At 49.6% G+C, this 18,908-nt stretch overlaps 1 protein-coding gene across 1 annotated transcript; it reads right to left on the bottom strand.

The window, feature by feature from the left end:
- Positions 1-2,790: 2,790 nt before the first annotated feature.
- On the bottom strand, positions 2,791-13,559 carry LOC135922009 (endothelin-converting enzyme 1-like). The gene is made up of 6 exons (XM_065456414.1): positions 13,221-13,559; positions 11,826-12,146; positions 9,186-9,563; positions 6,388-6,899; positions 5,213-5,581; positions 2,791-3,302 (listed from the first exon to the last, which is right to left on the bottom strand). The coding sequence occupies exons 1-6, from the start codon at positions 13,482-13,484 to the stop codon at positions 2,975-2,977; spliced, it is 2,172 nt and encodes a 723-aa protein (XP_065312486.1). The 5' UTR covers positions 13,485-13,559; the 3' UTR covers positions 2,791-2,974.
- Between the last annotated feature and the right edge of the window lie 5,349 nt (positions 13,560-18,908).

Consider the following 18,908-nt stretch of genomic DNA (forward strand, 5'->3'; position numbering starts at 1 on the left):
CCTACAAAATAGCCATCAGTCATTTCAGAATGTGAACGCAAACGGCAGTTTGTCGTGTTGCGTGTGCCGAGGTATGCGTGGCCGGCAGAAGGTCTTCACCCCACTTCACGCAGAGTCAGAGACGAGGAGAGCGTTCTCGGCGAAGAATTCTTTATACAATGTGTACAAGTCGGGGTGCTTATCAGGAGAGAGCAACAGAGCAGCTGTAAGCTGCTTAAATAACACGTCCCCGTCCCCGGATTCCCCAGACGATCCGTAAGGACGAACAAGGTTGAGAGAGGGTCTGGGCATAAAGCCCCTTAAACTTCGTAAAGTAGTGCCACGCTTTGAAGAATGCCGCCACCTCCTTTGGCCTAATAGCATCACGTGGGCCCTCGCGTCGTGCATCAGCGCCATTTTTGCTCGAGAAGCGTCTACAGAGTGGCGAGGAGCACATGTTGGTGCCGCTGCTACGCTCGAGGAGTGTAGGCGGCGCCGCGGTCGAGGAGGGAGCATGAAAGAGAGAAACGAGGAGGAGTGACGGCGGAGGAGGAGAGTGTCGCTATTTAACGAAGTTTAAGGGATTTTATCCGGGCAGCCTCCGTGGTGCCAACGCCGCTTTCACTGGCCGGCGCCTCCGGGCACCGCGCTGCGTCGTCAGGCCAATCTGGTGGTCGGTCGGAATGGTGCGCCGGGCAAGTTCAATGGCCCGGCATAGGACAAAGGGAACAATCTGCCAGGCACGGTGTCGAAACATAGTCCTTGGGTGGTCGGTAAAAGGGTTGCCCCTGGGCGCTGCCACGCAAAGGAGGGGGGAGGGCTGCATTGCTGCCGGCACGAGGAGGGGCCGAATAGCAGTCCGTGAGCCGGCGGCCGCTTCCGTCGTTGACGCCGTGCAGCCACGAGGACACTCAAGCCGTGCGCGCAGTCGTCATGGCCCGAAGCGGTCACCATTTGGGGATGAGTGCTGCCTCCACGGTCGACACACCACAGCACTGACCTCCCTTCCGTCAGGCAAATCCCAAGGCACAAACATAACAGTCGGCAACGGAGTGAAACAGCCCCTTTTCTTCCAACCAGGTTTTGACGGGAATTAAGTGGTCCCGAATGTAACTTAAAGAAAAAATGTTTTGATTCCTGGAGGAATGATCATTCAAAGGGCGTGCTTAAGTACCATCTAGGCAATAGCATTCTAAATAAGGCGCACGATAATGGGGAACAGGAAGCACTAACACCTGCTAACTCTAGCGGAATATATGCCCTATAAACGCGCCCTATAGCGCGCGTCGAGACAACCGATGTGACATATGCGCGCCGCGTAACGTCGATACGTGCCCGCTTTGCAATGTGTATTATTGCACCAGGTGGCACGCCATCTAGCAAATGCACAGGTAGCTGTATAAGGTGTATACGAGAGAAGATGTAAGTATGAAATGGCTACCGATAAAGCAGATTGGTTGGAAGCGATACTAGCCACAATCCTAAAATTGATGTAGTGCAGTCGAGCAGACTTCTCCTCTGCCGCAAAACTGGCTAAGCGATCAGTTCGCCCTAACAACCGACCGCGGCGCTCCGGGCGCTGCTTGTTTGATCACGCAGCGTGGCGCCATCTCTCGAGGCAGCGCAAAACCCGAGCCGTGGAACTCACGGACCGTTGGCGTTGAATGATACGCTGTGTCTGCTTTTTAATGTCGCTATTCGAAAATCATTGAAGCTGAAAAGATAAACAGAGCAAGGCGCACATGTGTGAGCACAACTTCTATTTTGCTCTGCTATAAAGAGCTAGCGTTTCCGTGACGCTGATACCGGTTGTATAAGCGATAGTCCCTTCTTCGGGCGTGTAAAAGTGATGTATGTGAAAAAGAAAATTTGTTGGAAGTTAGCGCTCGCACTGTTCATGTGTGTATCTGAACTTTACTGTCTCGTCCTCTGCGCGCTATTCATTGCGATACAAATCATGCACCAAAAAGCCCAAAAAGCTACACTGCTGAACTTTTCATCTAGTTATATTATTTGAGGAGTTCATTCATTAAGACCAATTATGTAATAAGGCGGAATGCAAAAAAAAATGCTGAGCATCTCCAAGCGACGGCAAACAAGTACCAATATGGTTCTGTTCAGCTACATGGCATTTGCATATTTTTATACCTAGGTGCATGATAGTTGGGGCACCCTTTATATTTATGACCTCTGCATGCAAGTGGCGAGGTCTCCATCCCTATAATAAATGTTATAAATTATTTGACGAGCTTCTCTTTTTTTTAAAGAAATTGTCAGCATTGTCTTCTGGAAAGAGGGGCAATGGTGAGACACATCATGCACGTGCATTTCACACGCCGTTGATAAAGAACTCTGCCGAAGGGGCCACTGAAGTCTGCAAGGTTTTTTTTTATTGAGGGTTATGTTGGGGGGGGAGGGAATTCCCCCCCCCCCCCGGAAATCTTCGGAGTGGGCTCGGCACCTATAGGGCATTTACATAAACATCTAACCTCACGTAACCATCACAGGCGTCTGTGTGTCTCCTATTCTAACCTGCGAGGACAATTTTACTGGCCCCGAGATGAGTCCGCCGCCACGTGCTCTAAATGTGTGGTTACTTCATCGATACGTATGGGAAGAAGCAACTTAACGCAATGCACGTTTATTTTTATCTTGTCACAATTAAAGAAAACTACTTCCTTACGAGCCATTGTGTAGAGTTGCCTGTGAGGAAAACACGCGTACTGAATCCCCCGTGCTGTTTTACGTGCAACGTGTCGCATGACGTCGACACAAGGCGCAGAAGGAACAGACGACGAGTGCGAGGCAAAATAATAAAAGTAACGACGGTTTTCCTCTCAAAGCCGGCGTTCTCTATACATTTCCGCGCTACTTTCCAACCGAGCCTTCATCGACAGCGCCAACCCGTGGCCTCCGAGCATTGAGCCGTGCGCGCGCGCAAGCCTCCAGATCTCGGAGGCCCGCACAGCTGACCGCATGCTGGTCTCTCGCTGGGCTACCAGACGTCGCACCGGTCCCGCGTCCGGTTTCGCCAGTTCGAGCATTCGAAGGTCTCCGCAAACTCGGACGAACGGCGGGCCATGACGTTGCAGCGATGGTGCGTCGCCGGTCTCGGAGCCCCGCTGCGGTCGTCGGCGCAGAAGAGCAGACAGCGGCTCATGAAGAACAGACGGCCACGGCTGCTGCGCTCCGTCGGCGACATCGTGCGACGGCGGCCATCTTCAGCGGCCGCTTTTCGGAATGCCCGAAGCAGGGCGCGAACCCCGACGGACGCGCTCGGCGCGCCGACCGTGACGTCTGCCGACGTCCCTTTGCACGACAACCTGCAACGCAGTGGCGGCGGATACGCCATATTGTAGCGATAATAGAGACTTTTAGCGTGTCCGGTATTCGGGCAAGCGCGGGCGGTTTTCCGGTTTAGTGGGGGGCGTCAAGGTGAGCGGCCAGATTGGTGGCGACAGCTGGCGGCGCAAAGCTCAACCACACAAACACAGACCTAATTACTATATTCTGCTTAGCTGCTGGCGCAAATTTTCGACAGTGGCATAATGATGTTCGCAGTTACGCCGCTGCCACAAATTTGCACGAGTGGCGAAAGCAGGATGTGGTGAGTTACTGCAGTTTTCGCTCTGAGTTTGTCTGGTTGAGCTCTGCAACACCAGGCGGCTTCACCGCTCCGGCCGCTCTCGTTTACGCCCCGACCATCCGGTAATCCGCCCAAACCGCTCCCGTTTACCGGAATAGCGTACAAGCTAAATGTCTCTAATATGGACGCCGTATTTTAGAGCGCAGTTAGGCGCTCGTTCCTGCGCCGAGCGTCGGCGTCGTCCCTCGGCGTCCTCGTAACCGAGCGAACGAGCGGAGCGAAGTATGAAAGAGCGAAGGCGGCGATATCGGAAAGAGCGCGAGGAGGAAAACGGAGGAGGAGGGTGCAGCGGAACCATGAGGCGGAAAGAGGAGGACGAGTATATGGCGAAAGCGTGGTGCTGCGCAAGACGCAATGTATGCTTCGCCTTTCAGGCGATACTGCAACTTTTTTTTTTCAAAGCAGTAGATTGGACCCTTATGTCAGGCACGTCGGAATGGAACGATAAAATTTTTCAAGGTCCTCTCGGATAAGCGTGCTCAATGGGGATTAGAATGAAAATGCCTGATCCTTAAAACGATGTCGCTGATTAATTTCGGTGTGAACGGGTAACTAGATTTTGCAGCATAACTAAAATTCGCCCCGTTCTTTTCACGATTGCGTTACCTTAAAGAGAATGAATGACAAACGGTGAAATTTAGGCAAACTTTGATTCCAGGTGGTACGTTCCGTTAGTTCCGAAGCCAGCGACATCAAACAAGTTGAGTAGAACTTGTTGCTGGGCGAGTTGGTTGGGATCTAAAGAATACATTGTTGCGCCAAAAAAGGAAAATAAAGACTTGGGAGTTCCCAAGTCTTTATTTTCCTTTTTTGGCGCAACAATGTATTCTTTAGACATCAAACAAACGGAGGTTGAAGATGGGTGGGATTGCGTATAGAATTATCGAACGTTGAAACTGGAGAAACGTGTGAACCCAGGCCGAATTCACGAAGCTTTTTGCTCGCAAGTGTTGTTTGCCATTGCCCAACTGTTCGCTAACACACAAATAGGCCTAACATCTCATTGGTCTGAAACGTGCTCTTGCCATCCTTTCGTAGCGCAAGTATGTTTTTGCGAACACGGGCCCAAGCTCGCGGGCGCTCATTTGTTATGTAACATCAGCATCACTTGAAATGCGATCAAGTGGAAAGCGTTCTTAGGTTCCCCCTGTTCGCAGTGTCTGCAGCAGTATGGCCAGATTCAGGCGAAGAAGCCTACGTTTGCGACCTACACTGTGCGCTTAGAAACCGTCCACGAATAGATTTTTCCTTCACATTCATGGGCAATTACGCGTAAAGGGCGTTCTGGTTACTTCTGCCTTATATGCATTTACATTTATTCCGATACCACCGCAATGCGTCAACAAACGGGTAGTCCGCAGCTAACACCAGAACTATACTGTAAAAAAACTTCATGTAACGAACACGCATCTACAAAACTATTGGCTCTAACGAGGTAAACATTCAATATTTCTTGCAGCTAACCCCGTGGAGGAAATAAATATCGCAACAGCGAATATCGGATTTAACGAAGGCATCTACACGTGTGTCCGATGCACGTTATGGGGTTCGGCTGTGTAACGTTTACACAGTACTGAGTACAAATACCTTTCAACGAACTGCTTCGCACTGCGCTGGCTCCAAGCGTCCTGGTTGTCGCCGGCGTGCCTGGCGTCGATCTCGTCGATGGCTGCGCGGGTCATGACCCTCAGCAGCACGGAACCCAGGAGCCCGTAGTTGACCTCCGGCAGGCTCCGCTCTTCGAACATGGGCGCGAGCATGGACGCCGCCGGCAGGGCGACCCTGTTCTCCGAGGCCACGTACGCAGGCTCGGTCCGGGGCTGCTCGACGAAGGCGAACCGCGTGTCCGCGTCGTCGTCGTGCAGGGACTGCAGGAACCGGCGCATGCGCTCCTGCCTCGCGGCCAAGTAGTCGGCCGCGAAGACGCCCGTTGCGGACGGGTATCCACGGTAGAACCTGGAGATCGGGGTGGGGGAGAGGAAGGGGGTATTCTGTAGCAGTCCACCTAGTGGACTGTTCATTTCGGCCACTGCTGATTGGCTAGGGCCGTTCGTTTCCTCCTCTCTCGTACAGCTGCATCCAATCAGCAGCGGCAGGAAATGGACAATCCACCAGGTGGACTCTTACAGAACACTCTCCCTGAGGACGGAACGCGGTGTCCTCTTAAAAGGCAACTCACTGAGGAGCGATCGTAAATCTTTTTCAACTGTAGAAGGTTATTCTTTCGAAACTTCGCACTGTTAAATGTACAGGCAGATATGAGTTGCTCGTGCAGTGCTGCAGAAAACGAAACTATAACCCCAACCCCATTTTTGTTTTATTAGCACCTAGACTCCTCGCCGGTATGTCACTGGGATGTCGACGACAGCCAGGCCTCAACCGTATGCATTTCGCGGTGCCTACATGGATTTATTGAAGCGCACGCTCCGATAACAGATGGCGCTCGCGCCCGTGACTTGCGAAACAGGCTCCGGTTAGTCAAAAAAATCAACAAGGGCTTTGTCTAGGACAAAACGATTCTTGACATCCCCTCCTCTTTTATTTTTAATACTTGTTAACCCTGTGTATCCATTACTTAACCTTCCCATCGCTCCCTTGTCTGCTTCTTCCGCTTCCTGTCCTCTTTTCTGCTTTCTGCAGCCATGATCGTGCCATCTTATCTCTACATTATACCTCCTCGTAACCTTCGATGTTAAACATGTGTGACACTGCACGGGCCGCCGAGGGGCACCGCACACGACGGACCAAATCGGAAACCAAACCTGTCCAATCCGCTCCACTGGTCCAGGCGAGGCGCGTGTCCCAACATCCAACGCATGCGACGGACCCTGCTCTTCAGGTCCTCCCGGAGCCTGCGGGGCATCCAACGCGAGACGTCTATGCTCGCTACCAACTCTCGAACGACGCCGCCGATCATGGCTTTGACCTGGGCCAGCCTCGCGGTCGTCAGCGCCGCGAAGAGGTACGGCGCTCGCACCACGTGACCGTAATCGGCCGCGGTCAGGGCGACGCACCGCGACGCCTTCCGCGGCACCGGCGTGCTCGCGTTCACCAGACGCCGGCACGCCTCCCAGGCGACGTAGAGGGCGCGCCCGGCGTCGCTGACGCCCCCTCGCGACCGCATGTCGTTGAAGGACGCCGCGGCGCCGTCGGAGCCGAGGTCGAGCTCGAAGTCCGCCATGAAGGCCCTCGCGGAGTGCGCCTCCAGGGACGTCTTCCAGCTCTCCTCGACGGAGTCGTCGTAGTCCGGAGCTTCGTCTCCGGCCTGCACCTCCTTGAAACATCGTGAGGCGTTCGCACACCCCTTGTATACTAAATTTAATGCGACCGAAAGCCCCGCGTGAAGCCAAGCGCGAGAACTTGTTCCTTAACGCGTCAAACAGTGCATTGTGTTCACGGGTTTATCGAGTATACTCCGCACAAAGACTACCGTGCTTTGTTGCAGCCTACGTTCTCAGTGAAAAATTGACCCCGTCGCGTTATTTTCGAAGCGTTTGGCAACAGCGTGACTCCGAATTCCCAAAACGTTTACTCCGGAAGCGCGCTCGAGTAGTGGTATTTCCGAATCATTTTGAATATGAAAATTTCAAAAGACCTCCGAATATTGGAACGCAGTACTGTATTTCCAAACACAGTGACATATAAAGTTTTTGAAGAATCCTCATTGCAGAAAAAAAAAGATTTACTTATTTATTTATCATTTGATTAGAGGCGTGCCTCATTTACGTGCCTGATTCACAGGCATACTTTAACGCATGCAATGCGGTTCGCTAATGAACGTCCAGTCTACTGAGGGTCTTTTAAATAAGCTAAAAAAGCAATTTCTTTCGGTTATCCGTTACATCGTAACAATCTGATAGTAATAAAGAGAAAAAAAGGCGGAGGGGGAGGGGACAGCATGCTGTCAGAAGCACTTACAGCGTTGAATGAGAGAAGTGTGAATACCATACAGCATCAGACATGAGTTCAAGGGGCGGAAACGTGGTGCGATCGAACGGGCAAGTAACATATTGTGTTGTCTAAACCGAGACAAGTAATTCGCATATAGGCTGCCTAAAGATGAGACATTTATAATGAATTAGTTACATTCATTGAACTGAATCTGTCTGCACCAGTGAGATCGCTCAGGAGCTGAGATAGTGTAGCTGCTATTACTGCGCATGCGCAGTAACAGCAGCTATGCGCAGTAACAGCAGCTACACTATCGCAGAACAGTCCGGAACAGCCCTCACTTCCGCCGTTCTCTCTCCTTTGATACGAAAGTAAGCGTTGTTAACTCCTTACAAATTCTAAAGAAGCGCGCACTCAGTGAATTATCGAATCGAATGTGAATCGAAAAGCAACAACAATTCGATTCACATTCAAAATGTTTAAGGTTCGCGCACCCCCTATTATTGTTAATGTGTTTAACACCAGGATTGGTTGGCATTTGTTTTACTAACAATTCGGTAGTTAAAGATCGCTTTTGTGAATAAGGGCCCATGTTCAGACTCAGAAAAACGCTCCTCAGTCCGGGAACCTCGAATAAAGCTAAGCGCGTTAAGAAACAGACCTACCGGGGAGGCTGGCTACACCACCTGCGGTAAGTTCTTTTTGCATCCATATTCACTTCCACTTACCCTGTAATTTCCGCACTTAAAGGGACCCTGAAAGACTTTTTATCGAAGTGGATAAAGACATTTGAAGTGAAGATAAGCTATTTCATAACCACTTTGCCGCAAAAAATACTTGAATGCGTTCTGCAAAAGCGGAGTTATCGGCAATCAAAAGCGGCCTCAGCTGTCCTCCCCTTCCTCCTCCAATGCCTTGCACTGCGAAGGCAACGGCGGAGACGTCACCGTGGCGTGCAGTTCAAATTTCCGATTTGGTGCCTATGCCGCGCTAAACGTAAGCCAAACGCAGCTGTCCTCAGAGAGCCGCAGTGCGCTTAGCCACTGGACTCATGGCGGCACCTCGCGGAGACCGCGGTGTAGCCGAGCGCAGCGACCAATAGCAGCCTCGTATTGGAGTATGCTTTATGACGAAATAGAGCACACAGAAAAGAGCGAGGAGCATGGGGTTTTTGAAACGAGAGCGTTCGAGAGAAAGGAGACTTCGCGCTCCGCTTGCGAGCTCCACGGACCGGGTACGAGAGCAGAACTTGGCTGAGATGTTCACAATAGCTTATGCTACCCGCGGACTATGTTATTTCACCAAGCCCGAGTTGTGGTTCAGGGCCCCTTTAAATTGAAAGAAAAAAAATGACCCCTATGCTTTCCATGCCTTCATTTATCTGTTGACTTCGTGCGGTTGTGACTGACTAACAAGAAGTCAGAACCTTCCGTTTTCCTTGTCCTTAACTACTTATCGAAGTAATTAGAGTAGATCAGACATGAGACTGACCCTTGGTGCCTCGAGCGAGGCTCGCTCGTTGTGCGCCACCAGGATGTGCCCCGCTTCTCTCAACCTCACCGAACACTTCTCTCCACACATGAAAATCCGCGTGCCAGCGGCGTTTCAATAAGGCGCTTGCTTCTTTTGCAAGCGTAAAGACCACGCGTATTCAAACGTACACGAGTACCTTGGCGAGGAGCTTGTCTTCCAGTGTCCAGATTCGGAGGGCCAGCTCCTGAGCACGCTGCTTGCCGACGCCGCAGGAGCAGAGCGCGTCTTGTGCGAGGGGACCGTGCTCCTTGCTGTCCGCCATGGCGACGCGCTTCCTCTTCCAGTCGACGAAGTCGGCGTGGGCGACGACTCGGACGAAGCGCACCCCGCGGTGGGGGAAGACGTCCACACGCAGATCGAAGAACAGCCCGAGGTCGTAGCGCAGCAGGAGCTCGACCGTCTTGTCCAGGAAGTCGGGCGACGCAGCGCCACCCTCGGCGTCGGCCGAAAGTTGCAGGTCGTTGTGCTCCAAGAAGGCGGCGAGGGCTTTCACGTTCTCGGGACTCTCGGGGTTCTGCGCGACGCGCGTTAATTTCGTGATCGAGAAGGCTAACAGCTGCAGGCGAAATTCGTAGACGCATCGATAGTGTGTAGATCGCTACGCAAAAGGCTGGGAGTTAAAGCTTGTGCGCGTTATACAAACAGGGACGTCGCCAAGTTGAAGTCATGGCCGGTGTGTCCTGGAGTGACGGAGAAGTTAAAATAAGCCTGACTCAATCAGGCTGCGCCTGCTTGCTGCTTTACGCAAATATACAGTGCACCCTGAGTGCGGCTGCATTTTGAAATTGTTTTCACACGTTTAAAGGAGGAAAAAAAATCTAATTGAGCAAGCTCCTTGCGCGTCGCGTGTACTTTTCGGATTGACATCATATACACCTATTCATGAAGCTGTGCGGCACATTTCTAAGGGTTCACATCATATACACCTATTCTTGAAGCTGTGCGGCACATTTCTAAGGGTTGACAGCGTACACACCTATTCATGAAGCTGTGCGGCACATTTTTAAGCGTTGACATCATATACACCTATTCATGAAGCTGTGCGTTACATTTCTAAGGGTGCCTGTCATTTCCTGCGGTGCAATCTGAATGATGTTGATTAAACATCTCTGTAGTCTGTATATAGCCGTACGGCTTTGTAACAGTTACTTTCATTGCGTCTTCCGTTTGTTTCTAAAGGTCAGCTTCAGCGTGATTTCGTAGCAGTTGGCCTTTAAAATGCTGCCCCATCGAGAGAAAACCTGACCAAGAAAGGAGGGACCTAGAAACCCAGACAAGGCAAATGCATCATAAGAACATAGAAGCTTGAAATCATTAACAGCTTGTAAGATGGAACCAACGTGCCGACAAGGGGAATTACCCTGACAAGGGATACTTGCCCTGGACTTAGAAAAGTCTCCTTGTAGAAACGACAAGGAATGACGCCAACAAGCAAACTTCTCCTAACAAGGAACGCTTGCCCCGACGAGAAAAAAAAAAAACACTAGTTGACACGATGGTTCTAACTTCTGGCTTCCCTTGTTCACTCACTGAGTAACCGAAAAGGGAATTAACACTCTGAAAGCGAGAACTCTAAAAGGATCGAGAGCTGGGTAAGTTGGAGCTTTTTAGTCACCTATACTGTCAGCACAAAATATATGTAGTAGCAGCCTCTGTGTAGTGCCTTCGACGTTTTTCGTACCTTACACGTCGCGGCTGGGTTATATGTGTGGACGAGTTGAGCTTGTCGTCTTCCACTTACGTGTTCTATCACTCGTCCATGCATACTCACCGCGCGGAACCAAATTCTATGGCGGTCCGCTTCTGAGCACAAATGGAGGATTCGATTCCCCGGTCGTGGCGTTTACATTGCGATGTGGGAAAAAGGCAAAAGTCATCGCCTGCTCTGTATTTGGTGAAAGTTAGAGACCCAGGTGGTCGATATTATTCCGAAGCCTTCCGCTCCTGTGTGTGTGTGTGTGTGTGTGTGTGTGTGTGTGTGTGCGTGTGTGTGTGTGTGTGTGTGTTATAGCCATTGTGTTGCTCTGGAACATCGGCAGTTACCGTATCCGCGAATCCTAGAGCTGTGGTTCAAACTTGTAAAAGGGCGCTGTAGACCGGACATGAAGTGAAGGGGACATGTCCCCTTGTCCGCTTCACATGTCCGCTTCTCATGACAGGAAGAGAGCAACAATTCGCTTCTTTGCAGTCTATATATTATCCTCAGATCCAACTAAATCCTAGTGGCGAAATGCATCTTAGATAAAGTTCTTGTTGTCAACAGATTACGGACCTGAAAATTTATTTGCCTAATCAGACGGCACGGACACATGCTCATAGCAACACAGCTCCTATGTACGTGAAGAAATAGTTTGTTTCTTCAGTTCTTAGCCTCCTTTTTTTTTGCCTAAACGCATTGATAGAGGTTTAACGTCACATGGCAGATCGTTTTCATCCCAGATCGCCGTGTCATGTGAAATTTTAAATGTATTGCGCAATCTTTTTTTGGACGTCGGTGGTGACACAGCGCTATGTCTCGCACAAAGCGGCAACGTATCTGAGAAACAATCCGGTAGCAAAATAATTAGGCTATTTGAATATGACGTCGCCTCCATCTAGCTTTTACGTTAACTATAACGTCTTAGCACATCGTTTCTGTTTCATAAGTTTAGGCAAGTGCGGAAGCCGATGCCAACGGAAATAGACACTGTGGGAATCACGAAGCTATCTAACGCTCTCTTGCAAGTCCAAATCGCAGCTATATGTGTACGCTGGTATACCAGCACTCCACGCTTACCGCGTCCATGCACGACCGGTAGTAGGCGGCCGCCCTGCGTAAGGACCAGTGCTTCTCGACCAGTCCGGAAGAGGAGCCGATGGCGCGACGGAAGGCGGCCTCCACCGCGACCTCGACGTCTTGGGCCGCCCGCTCCTCCAGCGGTCGTCCCCTGAGCTCGCCGCTGTCGTACCCGGAGCACACGTGCGCGCGCAGGTCTCGGCACGGGTCGGCGCTGTCGTCCACAGACTCCCTGAGCAGCCGGGAGGCCAAGCCGATCTCGATGTCGTGGTGACGGTTGACCGGAATCGCCGCCTTCGCTGCCTTCGTCGACTTCAGCGTCTGCGTGAGGTGTGCGAAACCGACGAGTCGTATGCAGTCGTACATCTCCAAAAAAATGAATGAATGACTGAATGAATGAATGAATGAATGGAAGGTAAAGGAGTACTGACACTTCAACTTCTCGTGACGAACGAACGAACGAACGAACGAACGAAGGAACGAAAGAAAACGAACGAAAACGAACGAAAACGAACGAACGAACGAACGAACGAACGAACGAACGAACGAACGAACGAACGAACGAACGAACGAACGAACGAACGAACGAACGAACGAACGAACGAACGAACGAACGAACGAATTCGAACGAACGAACGAACGAACGAATGAAAGAAAGGTAAAATGGTACAGACACATATGCTAAAACGTTTTGAAACTCTGCCTTCAATTTCTCGCGATGAAATGACTCGCACTCGGCGAATGTGAAGGTGGGAAAGCGTAAAATATTTTAATGCAATACTATATAATCTTGCTCTCGAAATGCCGGACCTGCCGTCATCGACTTTATCGTGACGTCATATTGGCAGAGAGCCAAAGTTGCTGACGTAGTATAGCAATAAGGCTAGGTGCGGGGACGTTACAAAATACAAAACAAGAAAGCGGCCATGCATTTCTTCTCGCTGTGCGGGCAGCCCCAGCCGTCAAAGGAACGGAGCAAGCCTGCGCATCACAACGTCGTGACGCGTTCAACTCGTGGGTGGGTACGTCGCTGAAAGTGAGGACTGCAGTACAGGCTTGACATTACAAAAATCGCAGGGTATTCTTAAATTTGAGGTTGTCAATGAGATTCCCCCTCTTTTTTAAGACGCTTAAAACGAAGTACTATACGACGAAGGGTGACTGGGCATGGCGGTTGTGTGCTGTCTCCCTTCTTGTCCTTCTTTCTAAGCATCTTTAGATATTGGGGCTCGCAGTGATGTACTGGGTAGTCGTTGCTTCGGTTAAGGAACCGGTCCATTGTCTCTTTGGGGGCTAACCTTAACAGATCGGTGGTCTGTGCCGTGCCGACAAGTCCCCATCCCCCCCCCCCCTTTTTTTTTTAAATAAAATAAGATGTAAGCGAACGAGTCCCACCTTCGTTGCGTTTGGATACGGAGCCGACCGCCTGGACTTCGCCGATGTGTCAGCGGCTTGGCTGGGGACGACGGCCGCACCACCGGCGACCCCACCGGAGACGGCTGGCCTGGAGAGTGCGCGGCCGCGGGCCGACACCACGGAACCCAGCAGCAGCGCCAGTAAGGTCGCGACTCCAACGATGAGGGTGCACACGGCAGCCCTGGCGAACAGGTTGTCGTCGCCGTAGTACGAGGTCGTCGAGAACCCCTTGTACTTGGTCATGGCGGAGAGAGCGGCTTCCTCGACGACTGCGACGATCCGGAACGCTGGCACGTGTGCACCCACAACGGGGGATCGGTCTTGTCTTGTTTTGTCTTGTGGCCTCGAGAGTGGCGCGTACCCACTATGGGGGATTGGCCAAGAAGAAGGCGGTTTTCCGTATGGTTAGAAGTAGAGACAATCTAGATTTGTATAGTGGAGCGTGGGACGAGAGTACTGTAAATTAGAAGTTTAATTGATTATTGTTAATGAAGCGCGTGGTGTCGAACGAGAAGGACGAAGAAGTGGTAGTAGAACAAGAAAAATTAAACAGGTCTAGCAAATGGAATAAATAAAAAGTGTTCCGTAGAACCCATCTCGCGCCGAATATCAGCGTACGTTAATGCGATTAGCAGTGAAATGATGTAGCAGCATTCCGTATTGCCACCGCCGGAACGCGTCTTGTACGAGGCGTGTATATACCGCTGGGATTATCTCTCGCGCTTCCCTCTGGGAACGGTACGCCATCTGGCGGCGCCGCCCTGAAGTACGCGCTTGGCGCGTGCGTGAATTTTCATTGAGACAAGATCGTTTCAACATATATGGCGCGGGTATGATTCCGTCCAGCAGAGGATAAATTTTAAGGGGTTTAATTGTCTTTGAAGAGCGGCACGTATACGCTGTGGCACGTAGGCAGCGAATAAAGTCGGCGTCTAATAAGTTCGTTGAAGAGCGGCTGATACCTAGTGGCACTTATCCAGTGACCCAAGTTCGCGTCAAAGAGGCTCCCTGACGAACGGCGCCACATATCCAGTGACATATAACCAGTGAACAATGTGTTGGCCTCGACGAGGTTGGGCGTTGAACGAGGTGATGGAGACTGTTGTCAATTGATCACTGGTGGCGCCTACTTAGTGCAATTAATTATGTCTCTTAAAATGTGCACAATCTAATGTTAGCAGAGGTTCATGGAACAAACCCGCTGTGGCATTGCTTAGTGGATGCGGTGTTGGGCTGCTAAACACGAGGTCACGGAAATCGAAATCCGGCCACGGCGGCCGCATTTCCATGGGAGCGAAATGTGAAAACACCCGCTTACGTAGATTAGGTACACGTTAAAGAACCCCTGGGAGTCCAAATTATTTCAGGAGCCCCCCTCCCCACTACGGCGTGACCCATAATCAAATCGTGGTTTTCGCACGCAAAACCGCATAATTGAATTTTTTTCGTGGAACGAGTCTTGCTCAATGGGCCTCACTGCGTGCCGTCTTCTCATCTGTGCTAAAGAGCGTAAAAAATTCTAGTACAGCCCGTCTCACGAAGAATGTCCACGTTATTACGATTAGCAGTAAAGCAGTGTGGCGACCTAACCCATTGCCCCTGGAGCAGCATGCCAGGCGATCTGCCAGGTCTCCAGCGTATCATTAAAGCTTGCACCGCTTTCGCAGACAGCGTTGGCAACGTCGAAACGCGTCACGTACGAGGCATGTATGCAGCCGGGCTCCTCTCGCGCATCGGATGGATGGATGGATGGATTTGATGGATGGATGGATGGATGGATGGATGGATGGATGGATGGATGGATGGATGGATGGATGGATGGATGGATGGATGTTATGAGCGTCACCTTTGGAACGGGGCGGTGGGTTGCGCCACCAAGCCTAATGTCCTACCTAGGTTAAACAATAAAAAAACACTATAAACTACCATGCCCAAGCTTTCTGATCCCTAGTGCGAACTGTTCTTTTGTAGGTCTCCGTCGTTTGCCGTTATCCTACTTCCACCAATCCTCCAATTGCCTCTTACTAATGCCTATTGCGGACATGTTTGCTTTACCACTGCTCCCGCTGAACCCAAGGGCTTCAACGAGGACAGTGGTGCCTAAATCGACCGCTGGGTAGATGTCTTCACATTCTAATAAAACATGCTCCACAGTTTCCCTAGCTTTACCGCAGCAAGCACATGCTTCTTCTTCCTTCTTATATCTCGCTTTATAGAAGCGTGTTCTAAGGCATCCCGATCTCGCTTCGAAAAGTAATGAGCTTCCCTTTGAGTGATCATAAATGGTTTCTTTCCTTATTTCGTATTTTACTCTTAAGTAGTTTCTCTGGACTAGTTACTCTTTCCTCTTAAGTAGTCCTTCTGGACATGCTGCGCCATCTAGCGGTGCCGCCGCGAAGTCTGTGCGTGGCGCGTGTCTCGGTATATATTCAGAAAATTGTCTCGGCATATATAAAGCGGGTTTGAATTCGCCCAACAATGGTGAAACTTAAAAAATAAAACAACAAATTAGTCATTATAGCGGCACATACCCAGAAAGTGACCCAAGATGGCGTCCAAGCGGTTCATTGAACAGTGGCACGTACCCAGTGACTGCTACCAAGTGGCCGAAGATGGCGACAAAGAGGTTCATTGGAGAGTGGCGCACACCCAGTGTCACATACTGAGCGACCCATATTGGTGCAACGGTTGGTTTCGAACACGGTTCCCTAAGCACAGCAACCCAGTGCTGTACCGATTAGACTAACCATGCAGTGACCATGAAGTTGGCGGGAAAACGGTTAGAGAGGTCCTGGGAAGTACGTGCAACTGCCCTAAGAGCGCTTATCACCTTAAATGGGCCCTGAAACACTTTTTATGCGCTATAGCATTCTTAGAGTACTTCACGCACTTTGCTAAGGCCAACAAATGTTTCTAAATGTATTCAAGAGTTAGCTTGAACGCGCGGACTTCTCTGTGGTGCCACTAGATGGCGCGGCGTGTCCAGAAAGAACCGTCAGAGGGGAGGCCGGTTGCCGCGTGACGCATTCATTAGCGTTCGCTTGCCAATCACTCTCCCCTGACGACGCTTCGTCGTGCTACCACAACGCTTGCAGAATTAAGCGTCGTTTCCGTCTATAGGTCACTGTTAGCGTTATCACGTGCCCGGAGCGCCCTGCATTTCGAAGGCCGCGCGCAGGCTTCGTGGCGGCGGCGCTAGATGGCGCCGAGTGTTCTTAGGGAAGCGAGAAAGAGGACTACTGCTGCTGTACACGCCTCGTGCAGAACTCGTTTCGGCGGTGGCAATACGCTGTGCCGATATATAGATTCAGTGCTAAATGCATTACCATCAACAGTCATCGTGAGATGGGTTCCGCCGTTTTTTTTTTTTGTAAGGAAACGCTGTAGTCGGATACAACTTAAGTCTGCAGTGAAGCCCCTCCCACGCCCTCATAATTCCCCAGCCACTGTTCTTCCACGAGGCTGCAAATAGTTCGTACTTCAATCTTTCTCTGTTATCTAAATAAGCCGGTAACCAGAAAAAATAAGATTGTTAGCGTAATTTTATGCGTTTTCACTCGTTTATTACAGTGGAACGGTAAAAGCCTAATTCTTTATTTAACCTAAATAAAACGCTTGCTTCGTTGCAACTACTTACTGTGCAGTTTCACTTTAGTTGGCAGTGAAGTTTCATGAGTAAAACGGCCTCAGCAATGAAATGAACTGTACCGTAGACTTTTGAAAGAGTGAAATGCTCAGAACTCATATATTTTGTCCATGCCTGTTGCACACCTCATCGCTTCCGCCGACGAAAATACTCAAAGAACAGCAGACGCTCTGGAGTATCAAATACGACGTAATATTGAAAATGTCGCATGAAGACTATTTTGTTTGCTTCTGTGATTGGATGGCATAGTAACACAACCCTGCGCTGTCCGTGTGCCTTGGTTGCCAACTGCTGTTTTTTTTTCAAGTTGTATCCTACTATAGCTGTTTTAAGCATTGAAGCAAAAAAGTAACTGGAACGCCAGAGCATTTCGTCGACGGACACTTTGAGAATGAATATCTCGAAATAGTCCTGAGGATTTGTTCCATGTGGATACGTATTGCGCACTCACCGACTACAATTCGTGGTTTTTAAATATGTACCGTAAAGTAAATCATTACAAAAATCATTACTGTAGTTATGTTAATTGAAAAATTAAGTATGTTGGTTTCTTGTAGAAGTAGTGGCCGCCTACTCGAGTAATCGATTTCAAACGTTAAAATTGTGCTGTCTGCCACAGGTAATCTTTAGAAATCTGGTGAAGAAAAAAAAAGACCCTGTATATCTCCCTCAACAGGTGCACAAATCGTTGTCTATACCTTCGTGCTTGAGAATCTATATGGATTGCAGAAGGGTTGAAATCCGGGCCAGTTGGTACATACTTGAAGGAAAAAAAACAGTAAAAAAACACAAAGGACAGGGGGAGAAGTTCCTCATCAGTCGTTGTGGTGTGAACTTCTCCTCTTGTCCTTTGTGTTTTTTGACTGGTTTTTTCCTTCAAATCTATGTGGAGGCTAAAGCCCTTTAGTGGAGGCTGTTGTGTAGTGACCTCTGGTGGTGCCTGCGCCCAATGCAATTTAATATGTCTCGAAGAGTATAAAATAGAGCCGAATGAAGCCCCACTGTTCTTTCTCGCCCGCCATTTCCTCCTCCACTTGTGTCTACGTCACCAGCGTCTGGCCGCTATTATCTAGCAAAATACATGGGTACGCAGGAGCAATTTTTTCGGCAACCACTGCACCAAATTCAATTAGGTTTACTGCGTTTAAAAAAGATTAAATTTAGGTACTATTGCGAGCAATTTATTTAGGATGGAGGTATTCTATAAACATTTTTGAAAATCGCAAAACTTCAGAAAACGAAACTATCTAGTTTGCGACTCTTTAGCTCAGCAATGAGAAACAATATCCCAATTCAGTTAATTGCAATTACTAGTACATCTAAAGCGGGTCACTTTGATATGTTAATTTATATCTTATGTGAATTTGTTACGATGTTGTTACGGAGTCTTGCTGACCTAGTGGTATAATTGAAAGTAATGCACATTACATCAGTTGTTGTCCACTTGATATGCTCTAACGGGTGTAGCTTACAGAACCACGATATCTGTTTTTGGCGCAGAGATACGAATTTGTGAACTTCGTTCAATTTCTTATACTTCCAAATTTTTAGCTATTCTTGTTAAAAATCCAGGACGTAAATCAAACTTTTGCTTGCTACCGTCACGAGAATTTAACTTTCTCTCTTAAATGCAACAAATTTCCCTCTACTTGTTCAGTAGGTTGGCTCATAAAAGCATTTATTCTTTTTTTATATGTATCGGAATAGGTGGCATCGAAGTTAGCCCCATCCAAGATGGAACCAACTAACCCTAAACTTACTGAACCAACTTAACTCTTAAAGGGACACTAAAGGCAAATACTAAGTCGACGTGGACTGTTAAAAACCATTCCACATACCTCGAGGCGTCTTGTTTCGTGCCAAGAAAGGACTTAGTTTACGAGAAAATTGCATCTGAAGAGTGCGAATACCTTTATCGCAATTCAAATCTCCCGCCACCCAAGGGGTGAGGATGCATGCATCATCATCGCGCTTTGCTGCCATCGGTGGTAAAATGGCGCCCTACAGACGGCGATATGGCT

This window comes from Dermacentor albipictus, chromosome 6, assembly GCF_038994185.2.
Source record: "Dermacentor albipictus isolate Rhodes 1998 colony chromosome 6, USDA_Dalb.pri_finalv2, whole genome shotgun sequence".
Lineage (NCBI taxonomy): Eukaryota > Metazoa > Arthropoda > Arachnida > Ixodida > Ixodidae > Dermacentor > Dermacentor albipictus.